The sequence below is a fragment of the Leucoraja erinacea genome, chromosome 2, assembly GCF_028641065.1.
Source record: "Leucoraja erinacea ecotype New England chromosome 2, Leri_hhj_1, whole genome shotgun sequence".
Taxonomy (NCBI): domain Eukaryota; kingdom Metazoa; phylum Chordata; class Chondrichthyes; order Rajiformes; family Rajidae; genus Leucoraja; species Leucoraja erinaceus.
This window is the reverse complement of record NC_073378.1, coordinates 8,148,195-8,161,508: the sequence shown is the minus strand read 5'-3', so window position 1 is coordinate 8,161,508 and position 13,314 is coordinate 8,148,195. Positions and strand designations below refer to the sequence as shown.

Sequence of the window (13,314 nt, the reverse complement as noted above, 5' to 3'; positions counted from 1 at the left end):
CTTGTTCTGGACTTCCCCAACATCGGGAAACAATCTTCCTGCATCTAGCCTGTCCAACCCCTTAAAATCTTTTGTAAGTTTCTATAAGATCCCCTCTCAATCTTCTAAATTCTAACGTGTACAAGCCAAGTCTATCCAGTCTTTCTTCATATGAAAGTCCTGACATCCCAGGAATCAGTCTGGTGAACCTTCTCTGTACTCCCTCTATGGCAAGAATGTCTTTCCTCAGATTAGGAGAACAAAACTGTACACAATACTCCAGGTGTGGTCTCACCAAGACCCTGTACAACTGCTATGTTATGTTCTATGTTTTTCTATTTGCTTTCCTCACAAAGTAACATAGAGATCTTTAAAAGTATGAAGATGTCCCAAAGGTAAAATAAGAAGACACACAAGTTCATAAGTGATAGGAAGTGATTAGGCCATTCGGCCCATAGAGTCTACTCCGCCATTCAATCATGTCCGATCTACCTCGCCCTCTTAATCCCATTCTCCCGCCTTCTCCCCCTAACCCCTGATACCCGAACATTGTGGAAGAAATACAATTTAAAGCACGCAACAAAAGCTATTCACTGTTCCTCAAAACACTTGACAATAATAAACCAAACTACGGGATAGGACTTTTGCTAATGAATGATAAAGGAGATAAAGTATGCAAGTACAGATAAAACGATAGAGTATTGGAGGACATTGGCAAGCAAACTGGGGAATATTGTTTTACCTACTGTAACTTCCGGTCACCAGGATCCGTTGAAGTTAATGGTATAGTGAGACGAAGCTGGGAAGTACTGAATTGAAAAAGGAATAATAGCTTCCCCTGATGAATTAGGGTGTACTGAAGGGAGAAGCCTTTTGAAACACAGGGCAGTTGCACCAAAGGGCACATTTCAATTCAGTGGTATTTTTCTATACACTTTTCTATACACTTTCCGTACAGATCCAACAAGCAACAAAGATACACAGTTTTTAAGCAATGTTTTTCGTCATAAGGTTCATGATTTTACAACAAAAGGAAACAATTTATTTTCCGGCATTTCCCAGTGGGCACGGAAAATGAGTGTCGATGAACCTTCGACTCCAAGACCCTTGGCAAGGCATGAGAGAGCCTGTGACAAAGCATTGCTATCCAGTGGCATGGAAATATTCATGCAGCCTGGCATTGTCCTGATAAAATCTGGTGGGAAAGACTCGCCATTGGCAGCAGGAAAAGAAGCAATTGCATTCAAATTGTGGAGGTTGCCCTTTAGTTCATTTGTTTCTTCCAAGAGCAATTAAAGATTCCTTTCTCGAGGAAGGAACTGCAAATGCTAATTTAAACCGAAGATAGACACAAAAAGCTGGAGTAACTCAGCAGGACAGGCAGCATCTCTGGAGTAAACATAGAAACATAGAAAATATGTGCAGGAGTAGGCCATTCGGCCCTTCGAGCCTGCACCACAATTCAATATGATCATGGCTGATCATCCAACTCAGTATCCTGTACCTGCCTTCTCTCCATACCCCCTGATCCCTTTAGCCACAAGGGCCACATCTAACTCCCTCTTAAATCTAGCCAATGAACTGGCCTCAACTACCCTCTGTGGCAGAGAATTTCACAGATTCACCACTCTCTGTGTAAAAAATGTTTTTCTCATCTCGGTCCTAACAGACTTCCCTCTTATCCCTAAACTGTGACCCCTTGTTCTGGACTTCCCCAACATCAGGAATAATCAGAAGGAATTGGTGACGTTTCGGGTCGAGACCCTACTTCAGTCGAAGGGTCCTAAAGGTTCTGAAGCATACCCATTCCTTCTCTCCAGAGATGCTGCCTGTCCCGCTGAGTTATTCCAGCATGTTCTGTCTATCTAAAGATTCCTTTGTGTCAACTATAAATGTCTGCGGGGTAAATTCTACTGCGTGATTGTTTAATATTTTCCGATCCATAACATTCAATTCCATTCATAGATTAGATGTTTAGTCTTGAAACAATGTACCAATACGTACAATTCACTATTCTGACATGGTGCAGTGTAATGGAAAGGCTCACTGCTTCTTTTTTTTATATGTCAAAATAGACTTTATTCAGGTAATAAATATATACAATACATGAACCGTGCAAAAAATTCATCAGACATTTACAAACTATACAAACTTTCAATACTGTTTACACATATTGCTCAAATTTATCCTCCACCCCTGCCACTCATGTTGCCCACTGGCGTGGAATCCCTTCCCTTATTTTGAGAGGCGTCTCCATCACACCCTGCCCCCCATGTCCAGCAGCGGAAGGACCTCAGACTGTGGTCCTCCCCCAACGAGCCTTGGCATTGGCTGCGCCGAGCTTCAGTGCGTCCCCAACCACGTACTCCTGCAGTCTGCAGCGGGCCAGTCGGCAACATTCCCCGATGGACATCTGGGTGGTCAACAAAGCTCAGGCAGACCAAAGAGGGTCTTTCACCGAGTTGATGACCTACCAGCAGCACTCGATGTCAGTCTCTGAATGCGTCCCTGGGAACAGTCCGTAAATTACAGCGTCCTCTGTGACGGAGCTGTTCGGAATAAATCGTTTCAGGGACCTTTGTAGCCTCGCTTTGCAAATCCACACTCTGCAAAGAGGTGGGTGACCGTCACCTCTTCATAGCAGCCGTCCCGAGGGCAGCGTGCACTGGTTGTGAGGTTCCGACGGTGCAGGAAGGATCTGACTGGGAGGGCTCCTCTCATCGCCAGCCAAGCCAGGTCTTGGTGCTTGTTGGTGAGCTCTGGCGATGAGGCATTTCGCCAGGCAAGCTGGGCAGTCTGCTCTGGGAACCACGCCACCGGATCCATCGAGTCCTTTCCCTGCAGTGCCTGCAGGACGTTCCCTGTTGACCACTGCCCGATGGACCTGTGGTCAAAGGTGTTGGTCCGGAAGAAGCTTTCCACAGATGACAGATGGTGCGGCAATGTCAACTGACTGACACATTGCGTGACATCTGCGCCAGGCCCATCCTTCGCAACACCGGGGACAGGTAGAACCTCAGCAGGTAGTGACACTTGGTGCCCACGTGCCTTGGCTCTACGCTCCACCTGATGCAGCCACACACAAAGGTGGCCATCAGGGTGAGGGCGACGTTGGGCACGCTGTTACCCCATTGCCTGCCGACTTGTGCATTGTGGCTCGTCGCACCCGATCCATCCACGACCCCCAGATGAACTGGAAGACGGCCCGGGTGATCCCTGTGGTGTAGGAGGGAGGGACAGGCCACACTTGTGCCAAGCACAGTAGCCCCGAGAGTACCTCACACCTTACACTTTGCACCTGAACTAGGTGATAGATCCAAGCACTATATGTCCGCAGATGAAGTCATGGCCGCAATTGGAGCGAAGGAATAGGCGACGTTTCTGGCCGAGACTCTTCTTCAGACTGATGTCGGTGGCGGGAGAAAGGAAGAGGCGGAGACAGTAGGCTTGTGGGAGAGCTGGGAAGGGGGAGGGGAAGGAGGGAGAAAGCAAGGATTCACTTTGCAAACCCCTTCCTTCCTCTTGGACTCCCCCTCATGGCCGTATACCTTCTTTAGACCTTTACATTTTAAGCTGCTGGTGGGACATCAACGTTTTCCACTCCCCTTACTCACTCTAACCCCCCCCCCCCCCGAACGTACAGCCCTCCCCTCACTCTGCAACAACCCCGACTGGCTAATCAAACTTGCCAACAATGGAGGTGCCATGGTAGTCTGGCGCGCTGATCTCTACCGGTCTGAGGCCAGGCACCGACTCTCAGACACCTCCTTCTAGTTATCCTTGGACCATGACCCCACAGACAAGCTCCAGGCCTTAATATCACACACCATTGCTGGTTTCATCGCTGCCGGCTCCCTGCCCTCCCAAATCTCCAACCTCATCGTTCCCCCGCCCCGCACGTCCCGATTTTATCTTTTCCCCAAAATCCACAAACCTGACTGTCCTGGCAGACCCATTGTTTCTGCTTGTTCTTGTCCCACCAAACGTATTTCCACATACCTCGACTCCATCCTATCCCCCCTGGTCCAATCCCTCCCCATCTAAGTCCAAGACACCTCGCACGCTCTTTGTCTCCTCCATGACTTCCGTTTACCAGGCTCCCACTCCCTCATCTTCACCATGGATGTCCAGTCACTCTACACCTCCATCCCCCACCAGGAAGGTCTTAAAGCCATCTGTTTCTTCCTCGACCACAGCAACCAACCAATCCCCGTCTACTAACACTCTCCTCCGCCTAGCAGAGCTAGTCCTTAGCCTCAACAACTTTTCCTTTGCTTCCTCCTATTTCCTCCAAATACAAGGCGTAGCTATGGGCACACGCATGGGCCCCAGCTATGCCTGCCTCTATGTAGGGTACGTCGAACAATCCTTATTCGAGGCGTTCTGTGGCCCTATCCCCAAACTCTACCTCCGCTACATTGACAACTGCCCATGCAGAACTCACTGGCTTCATCCATTTCACCACTAACTCCCATCCAACACTCACATTCACCTGGACCATTTCTGACATCTCCCTACCGTTTCTAAACCTCACTATCTCCATCGCAGGTAACAGACTACTGACTGACATCTACTACAAACCCACTGACTCCCATGGCTATCTAGACTACACTTTTTCCCACCCTGCTTCCTGTAAGGACTCTACCCCTACTCCCAATTCCTCTGTCTACACCGCATCTGCGCCCAGGATGAGGTGTTCCAGACCAGGGCATCGGAGATGTCCTCATTCTTTAGGGAATGGGGGTTCCCCTCTGTTATTACAGATGAGGCTCTCACCAGGGTCTCCTCTATATCCCGCAGCTCCGCTCTCACTCCCCCTCCCCCTAACAAGGGCAAAGTCCCCCTTGTCCTCACCTTGCCCCCATCAGCCGTTGTATACAACATATAATCATCTGACATTTTCACCTCATCCAACGGGATCGCACGACTGGCCACATCTTCCCATCTCCTGCTTTCTGCAGAGACCGTTCCCCTCCATTGGTGCTTTCCCTTGCAACTGCAGGGAATGCTACACTTGTCACTTCACCTCCCCCTTTGACTCCATTCAAGGATCCAAGCAGTCTTTCCAGGTGAGGAAGAGGTTTACCTGCACCACCTCCAACCTCATCCACTCAAAGGTTCAAAGGTTCAAAGGTTATTTTATTGGTCACATACACCTAGGTGTAGTGAAATGCTTGTTGCCAATGCAGCACATAAAGAAAGAATACAAACATAACAGTAATAAAGACATTTAAACATAAAAACATCCCCCAAAATGGTTCCCATTATGAGGGAAGGCACAATGTCCAGTCCCCATCCCCAGTTCACCCATAGTCGGGCCTATTGAGGCCTCCACAGTTGCCTCTACGGAGGCCCGATGTTCCAGGCCGTTCTCGCCGGGTGATGGTGCTCCGGCGTCGGGAGAGTCCTCACAGCAGCATGGGAACCCTGGAACGGCCGCTTACGTACTGGAGGCCGCGGCTTCCGAAGCCAACAAGGCCGCGGCGGTTGGAGCTCCACCACTGGCGATCTCGTCGCGAGATCCCAGGCTCCCGATTAAAAGTCAGCGCCACTGCCCGCGGCCGGCCGCTCCTCAGACCCGCAGCTCTGCGATGTTTTTATCTGCGGTGTCAGCTCACTGGAGTTCCAGCGCGGCGACCCGTGCAAGGCATCGCCCGCTCCGCGATAGCGCTCCAGCGCTGTGCCGCTGTCGAAGCCGTGGTACTGGGCCGTCCCCGACAGGAAACGCCGCTCCAGGCCCACTGGTAGGCTGGGAGGACGGGTCGACGGTGCGGCCTGGAGAAAAGCTGCCTCTCCGACCAGGTAGGGACCCTGAAAGGTAGTTTCCCCCTTCCTCCCCTCCTCCCCCCACATAAAAAAGGCTAGAACTCCAGAACAAAAAACTAAACTAACTAAAAAAAAATTTAAAAGAGAGAAAAAAACAGACAGCTGCAGGCTGGGCAGCCCTACCATACAGGACGGCGCCCACGTGTGTCTCCAGGTGTCAACTTCTCTACATCGGCGAGTCCAAGCACAGTCTTGGCGATCGCTTCGCTGAACACCTCTGCACAGTCCGCACTAACTAACCTGATCTCCCGGTGGCTCAGCACTTCAATTCCCCCACCTATTCCAAATATGACCTTTCTGTCCTCGGGCCTCCTCCATTGTCAGAGTGATGCCCAGTGCAAATGGGAGGAACAGCATCTCATATTTTGCTTGGGTAGTTTACACCCCAGCGGTATGAACATTGACTTTTCTAATTTCAGATAGTCCTTGCTTCTTCCCTCCTACCCCTCCCCCTTCCCAGCTCTCCCACAAGCCCACTGTCTCCATCTCTTCCTGTATTTTTCCCGCCCACCCCGACATCAGTCTGAAGAAGGGTCTCAACCCGAAACGTCGCCTATTCCTTCTCTCCCTAGATGCTGCCTCACCCGCTGAGTTTCTCCAGCATTTTTGTCTATGTCGGCAGATAATCTTAGCCGACACCCGTGCTGAGAGAATGTTTATTCAGTCAGTGGTGTGCTTTTTAAAAGATACATTAAATGAAGATATAAACAATCCCACGATACTGTTTCAAAAAAGGTCAAGGCCATTCTTCGGGAATGGCAACCAACATTTATTCTGTAATCACCACTATCAGGCAGACGAGTTGTTATTTTATCACGTTGCCAGTTTTGGAACGCTGCAATCCACTAGTGACTGCTGCTTCCCTACTTTAGGCCATATCGAAACATAGACAATAGGTGCAGGAGTAGGCCATTCAGCCCTTCGAGCCAGCGCCACCATTCAATGTGATCATGGCTGCTCATCCAAAATCAGTACCCCATTCCTGCCTTCTCCCCATGTCTCTTGATTCCGTTAGCCCTAAGACCTAACATAATCAAGTGGTTTTGCAGAGTGGCTTTCTATAAAGCATTTCGGCTCAACCGGAGATCACACGAAGAGTTTTTACAAATGGTCATCTTTCTTTCTTTTTGAGTCACAGTTATGTTGCTCTTCACCTGAAGCCTTCTGTCAACACACAAATACTGTCTAGGGAGAAAGTGCAGATGCTGGGCTACACCATAGGTGGACACAAAATTCTGGAGTAAGTCAGCGGGACAGGCAGCATCTCTGGAGAGAAGGAATGGGTGATGTTTCGGGTTGAGACCCTTCTACAGATTGGCCGAAACGTCAGACCGAGATGTCATCCGTTCAGTTACTCCAGCATTTTGTGTCCACAATTACAATACAATTGACTCAAAACTCAAATTTATTAAGATTATTAAGGTTTTTGGGCACACTAGAGGCAGGAAACATATTCCCGATGTTGGGGGAGTCCAGAACCAGGGGCCACTGTTTAGGAACAAGGAGTAAGCCATTTAGAACGAGATGAGGAAACATTTTTTCAGACAGAGAGTTGTGAGTGTGGAATTCTCTGCCTCAGAGGGCAGTGGAGACTGGTTCTCTGGATGCTTTCAAGAGAGAGCTAGATAGGGCTCGTAAAAATAGCGGAGTCATGGGACATTGGGAGAAGGCCGGAACAGGATACTGATTGGGGATGATCAGCCATGATCACATTGAATGGCGGTGCTGGCTCGAAAGGCCGAATGGCCTACTCCTGCACCTATTGTCTATTGTGTATTCTTAAGCATTTGGTACAATTTGTACACAAATCAGGACTATGGCAAGCTTCTACTGGATGTTGTGAAGGATCTACATAGCAGGAGTGTGAAGCTCTGCTTCAGGAGATCTAACAGCAATATTGGCACCTCACATGGCCTTCAATTCCGTACAATTCCTAACCCCCATTGCCCAAGTACCATGGACATCTAGTCCCCTTACACTTCCATTCCCCACCAGGAAGCTCTCAAGGCCCATTCATTGAACAACGACCCAATTGGTTCCCCTCTCCTAACATTTTCCTCTGCCTGGTGGAACGTCTCGTCACCCTCAACAGCTTCTCTTTTTGATTCCTCTCACTTTGTTCAAGTCAAATGTGCAGCCATGGGTACTCGTGGGCCCCAGTTATGCCTGCCTTTTTGTTGGTTATGCCGAACAGTCCTTGTACCAAACGCACGCTGCCAACAACCCCCAACTATCACCTCATCTATGGCATCCTGTACTCAGGATGTGGCCTCTTTTACAGCCGTGAGACCAAGCATCGATTAGGCGACAGTTTCACCAAACACTTGCACTCAGTCGGTCAAGACCTGTTGGATCTCCTGGTTGCTGTCCATTTTAATGGCCTTCCCATTCCCATAATGACCCTGGGCCTCCTCTGCTGTCAGCAGTGGGTCCACATGCGATCTGGAGGAACAGTACCTCATATTTTGCTGGGGTAGCTTACAACTTAGTGGTATGAATGTTGAATTCTCCAATTTTATCTGAACAACCCTCCCCCCTCCCGCCCTTTGCCACACTATCCACCTGTGACGTAACAAAGCCTGTGCTAAAGACACAGTCAGCTGCAAGGAACCTTTATGCAATGGTGAAACAATAAATCCAGAGAGCGCGCTGGTTAACCTCTTCTTCCCCTCTTCAAAGCCTCGACGTACATCCCGTAATAGGGGGACCAGAACAGCACACAATATTACAACTGCAGCATCAGCAAAGTTTTGTAAAGTTACAACAGGTTTTCTTGTACTCAATGCCCTCACCGATGAAGACAAGCACACCAAATGCCTTCTTTACCACTCTGTCGACTTCAGTAGCCTCTTTCAGTTTGGAAAGGCAAAAGCTCTTGAAATGATGTAAAGAAACAAGATCTCCTCACCATGTGAGCGCCTTCTCATCATGCCTGCGTCTCTTGGAGAATGATTTTAAATGACTGACTCCCAAGATTAGTTATTAACTTCATTGAAATGCATCCACCTGCTTAATGAAAGGCCAACAAGGTTTCTTGGATATTTTACCATCCGACAGAGCCGGCATTTGTATTTTTCTCTCTTCAAATGAGATTGAACAGTCGGGTGCGTTTTCTCAGGGGCTGTTGGATCGCATCGGGAACTTATTACCTGCTTCGCTTAGAATGATATACAGGGAAGTATAAAAACGGCCAAGAGCACATAATTTATCTCCACACCTCACCGACCACTTATGCTACACAAAAACAATTAGACAAAACAGTTCAGTTTAGATTAAAATACCTGTCTGCGCTTTACAAGACTCCACCTGGCGTCGTCAGCAATAGACACCTTCAGCTTTTGTAAAGACACAGGGGAAATAGATTTCCAAATGATCGCAGGCTTTTCATGTCAGATGTTACCTGAATCTGTCCAGACATGACACTGACACACTTGGCTAAACCTTCCTTTGATCTGAACTCTACAAGCTAGACGGATTGTTCGGCATGAATGCCGCGGGCTAGTCAAAGCACGGTGCTGGAGCAGCTTTTATTCACTCCCCCCTGTAGCTTGATACTTAATTTCCGCCCACAATGGGAACAAAATACATTTAAGCATTCAAAAGAGAAAGAACCAAACCCTCTACCTGATTTTAACAATGATGCTTTAACCATGTACATTGCCAGATATTAATGCTTTCTTCGTCTGAGCAAGTTGTATAAACTACAGCAAAAGACCTTGCAGAAAAACACAATTGACTAAGTGTTCAAGAAGGAATGATTCAGTTCAGTTTAGTTTATTGTCATGTGTACAGAGGTACAGTGAAAAACATTTGCTGTATGCTATCCAGTCAGTGGAAAGACAATATATGATTACAATCGAGCCATTTACAGTGTATAGATACGTACTGCATTTCGTTGTCTCTGTACTGTACACTGACAATGACAATTAAAGTTGAATCTGAATCGGATCTGATAAGGGAATAACGTTTAGTGCAAGGTAAAGTCAACAAAGTCCGATCAAGGATAGTCCGAGGGTCACTAAAGAGGTAGATAGTAATTCAGCACTGCTCTCTGGTTGTGGTAGGATGATTCAGTTGCCTGATAACAGCTGGGAAGAAACAGTCCCTTTTTCACACAGAGAGTGGTGAAATCTCTGGAACTCTCTCTGCCACAGAGGGGTAGTCGAGGCCAGTTCATTGGCTATATTTAAGAGGGAGTTAGATGTGGCCCTTGTGGCTAAGGGGATCAGAGGGTATGGAGAGAAGGCAGGTACGGGATACTGAGTTGGATGATCAGCCATGATCATATTAAATGGCGGTGCAGGCTCGAAGGGCCGAATGGCCTACTCCTGCACCTAATTTCTATGTTTTCTATGTTTCTATGTTCCTGAATCTGGAGGTGTGCGTTTTCACACTTCTATACCTTTTGCCTGATGGGAGAGGGGAGGAGAGGAAGTGGCCAGGGTACAACTCATCCTTGATTATGCTGTTGGCCTTGCCAAGCCAGCGTGAAGTATAAATGGATTCAATAGAAGGGAGGTTGGTTTGTGTGATGATCTGGGCTGCGTCCACAATTTGCTGCAATTTCAAGCGGTCTTGGATAGAGTTGTTCCCAAACCAAGCTGTGGTGCATCCTGATAAAATGCTTTCTATGGTGCATCTGTAGACGTTGGGGAGAGTTGTTGGGGACATGCCAAACTTCCTAACCCTCTAAGGAAATTACTCTGGAATTGAGCCAATTTACTCAATGGAAGCCGAATCCAAGGCCTGTGGTCAGGTACATGTAGCATTTTCATTTCTTTATGGTGCACCACCAAATGGCAGCCTGGTCAAGATGCTGCCTGTCCTGCTGAGTTACTCCAGCATTTTGTGTCTACCTTCAATTTAAACCAGCATCTGCAGTTCTTTCCTACACATTACACCTGGTCAAAAACTATTAATTAATTGAAAAATACAGCATGGAAACAGACCCTTCAGCCCACCCTGTCCATGCCGACCATCGATCACCCATTCACACTAGGTATATGTTATCCCACATTCGCATCCACTCCCTACAAACTGTGGAGGCAATTGACAGAGGCCAATTAACCCACAAACCCACACGTCTATGGCATGTGAAAGGAAAGCAGAGGACCCACAGGAAACCCACACAGTGAGCTCCCAAGGTCGGGATGGAACCCGTGAGGCAACAACTCTAACAACTGCTCCACCACACCGACCTTAATTTTAAAAGCATGGCCTAAACAACAGATTCTCCGCTGGCTGTCTTAGTAATATCATGTCTACAGCAGCCGATCGCAGTTACGTCCATCTTCCAATGTATCCGCTTTCACCAATGGTAACAGAATCAAGGAGAAATCCCTGCATTTAATGAATAACACTTTTCTTCGGATCCAAGTTATGCAAAGGTGAGCAGTTATAGGCTGAGAGAACCAAGCTTAAAGGACACTTCGGGTGACCCAAGCAACAACGTGCCACGTGCATCAGAGGGACAGAGGAAGTTGCTCGTGGTCATAATAACCTTGGACGTCAGGGATCTCTGTACTCAGGGATCAACAGAATGGCAGTTTGATGAAAAAAGGGAGGATTGAAGGATGAACAAAAGTAATTACATACCAGATATTGGTCTGAGTCCAGCACTGCACTGGAGTAACCAGTTCAAGCTTCCTGCAGTGCTCCAGAAGGAACATTAAATGGAGAAGAACATCATTTTGTGAGTTCCATCATTGAAAACCCACTGGAGGTTTGAGGGTGACTGATGTTTAGAAGTGGCCAGATTTAATCGCAGAGGCGCAAGAGTGATTGTCGGCTGGTTGTGGTCAGATTTGGCACAACTTCAAACTTTCAGAAGAGTTAGAATAAGCTCTTTGGTCTAAAGCAATCAAGGGATATGGTGGAAGAAGCAGGAACAGGGTACTGATTTTAGATGATCAGCCATGATCAGATTGAATGGCGGTGCTGGCTCGACGGGCCGAATGGCCTACTCCTGCATCTATTTTTCTATGATTTCTTTTCTAAAAAAATGTCCAAAATAGTAAATATCTTGTTTAATCCTGGATAAAGAAGTGAATTTGCAATTGCTTAACATTGAATAAAATATTGTCTTTTGATTAAATTTTCAAATAATAGCGTTTAGGTATGTTGTTGGCAAAAGCACTATGATGATAAATGATTTTCTTGCACTGTTTCTCAGTGTTAATCATTGCAAGACATAAGCAATCTTCAGGCATCTTAGCCAATGTTCCCTTATTGTGACTGACTCCTGGTTTAACCCTCATTAGTTTTGTTGAGTTGAGTTTAGAGATACCGTGCAGCAACAGGCCCTTTGGTCCCCCAAGTCCGCACCGACCAGTGATCCCCGCACACTAACACTATCCTGCACACACTCGGTACAATTTTGTACATTTATACCAAGCCAATTAACCTACAAACCTTTGGAGTGTGGGACGAAACCGAAGATCTCGCAGAAAACCTAGACAGACCATGGGGAGAACGTACAAACGTGGTACAGATAATAGAATAGAATGGAATAGAATGACTTTTATTGTCATTCAAACAGCTTGGATTGAACGAAATTGCATTTTCTACAGTCTTAACAATTACAAAAAAAACCAAGACTCACACTTAACACACTTTACACACTTTGCACAAACATCCATCGCAGTGAATATCCAACACCTCCTCACAGTGATGGAAGGCAAAAGTCTTATCTCTTCCCTTGTTCTTCTCCCATGGTCCAGCAGTCCAACTGCAACGGCGAGGTGAACTGGAGCTCCCGATGTTAAAGCCCCCGGTGGGCGATGGTAAGTCCTGTGGCCGTTAAAGCCGCACCGGGCGATGTTATGCCCCGCTCTGAGTCCTTCAAACCCCCGTGATTCCAGCGGGGGGAAGTTGCCGTTGCGGGAGCTCCAAAGAGCGGTCTCCCACCAGGGACCTGCGAGCTCCCGATGTTACCGTCCACCGGGCCTGTTGCTGGATCCTCCGAAGCTCCGAAGTCGGGTCACAGCTGCGCGCCTTCACAGCTCCTCCCACTCCGAAGACGGCCAGCTCCGCGATGGCAGGTCCGCAGGCTCCGCAATTGGAGCCCTCAGGTTGGTTCCGGCCTCCGGCTCCGCGATGTTAGGCCCAACAACATCGGGGACCCGACAGGGAAAAAGTCAGGTCCCTGAACAGGGAAGAGATTTTAAACGGTTTCCCCCGCCCTCCCCCCACATACACAGCTAAAAAAATAATAAAACTAGAATCAAACATACATTTAACCAGGCAAAAATATATATTTTTAAAAAGACAGGCACACGCACGCACATGCAGTCGAGCCGCTGCCGTTAGGCGCCGCCACACCAGTGTCCATTAAACAGCCGTAGTCAGGATCGAACCCAGCTCTACCACTATGCCACCGTGCCACCCTTGGACATCCCATTGGATCAGCCCATTGGCCTTCGGACATCCCTTGCTGCCCTTGGACATAACGTTGTAGTTCATTTATTTATAAATCTGATATTTTTGCCATTGATGATTGTGGATGAATAT

The 13,314-nt window shown here is 47.7% G+C and overlaps 1 protein-coding gene across 1 annotated transcript in view; it reads right to left on the bottom strand.

The window, feature by feature from the left end:
* zgc:158766 (uncharacterized protein LOC100009641 homolog) overlaps nucleotides 1–9,194 on the bottom strand; it is a gene marked incomplete at its 5' end in the record, with an annotated part of 164,178 nt that extends 154,984 nt beyond the window's left edge. Inside the window, 1 exon segment of the mRNA XM_055651523.1 lies at nucleotides 9,087–9,194. Within this exon segment, the coding sequence (XP_055507498.1) occupies nucleotides 9,087–9,194 (108 nt within the window).
* Between the last annotated feature and the right edge of the window lie 4,120 nt (nucleotides 9,195–13,314).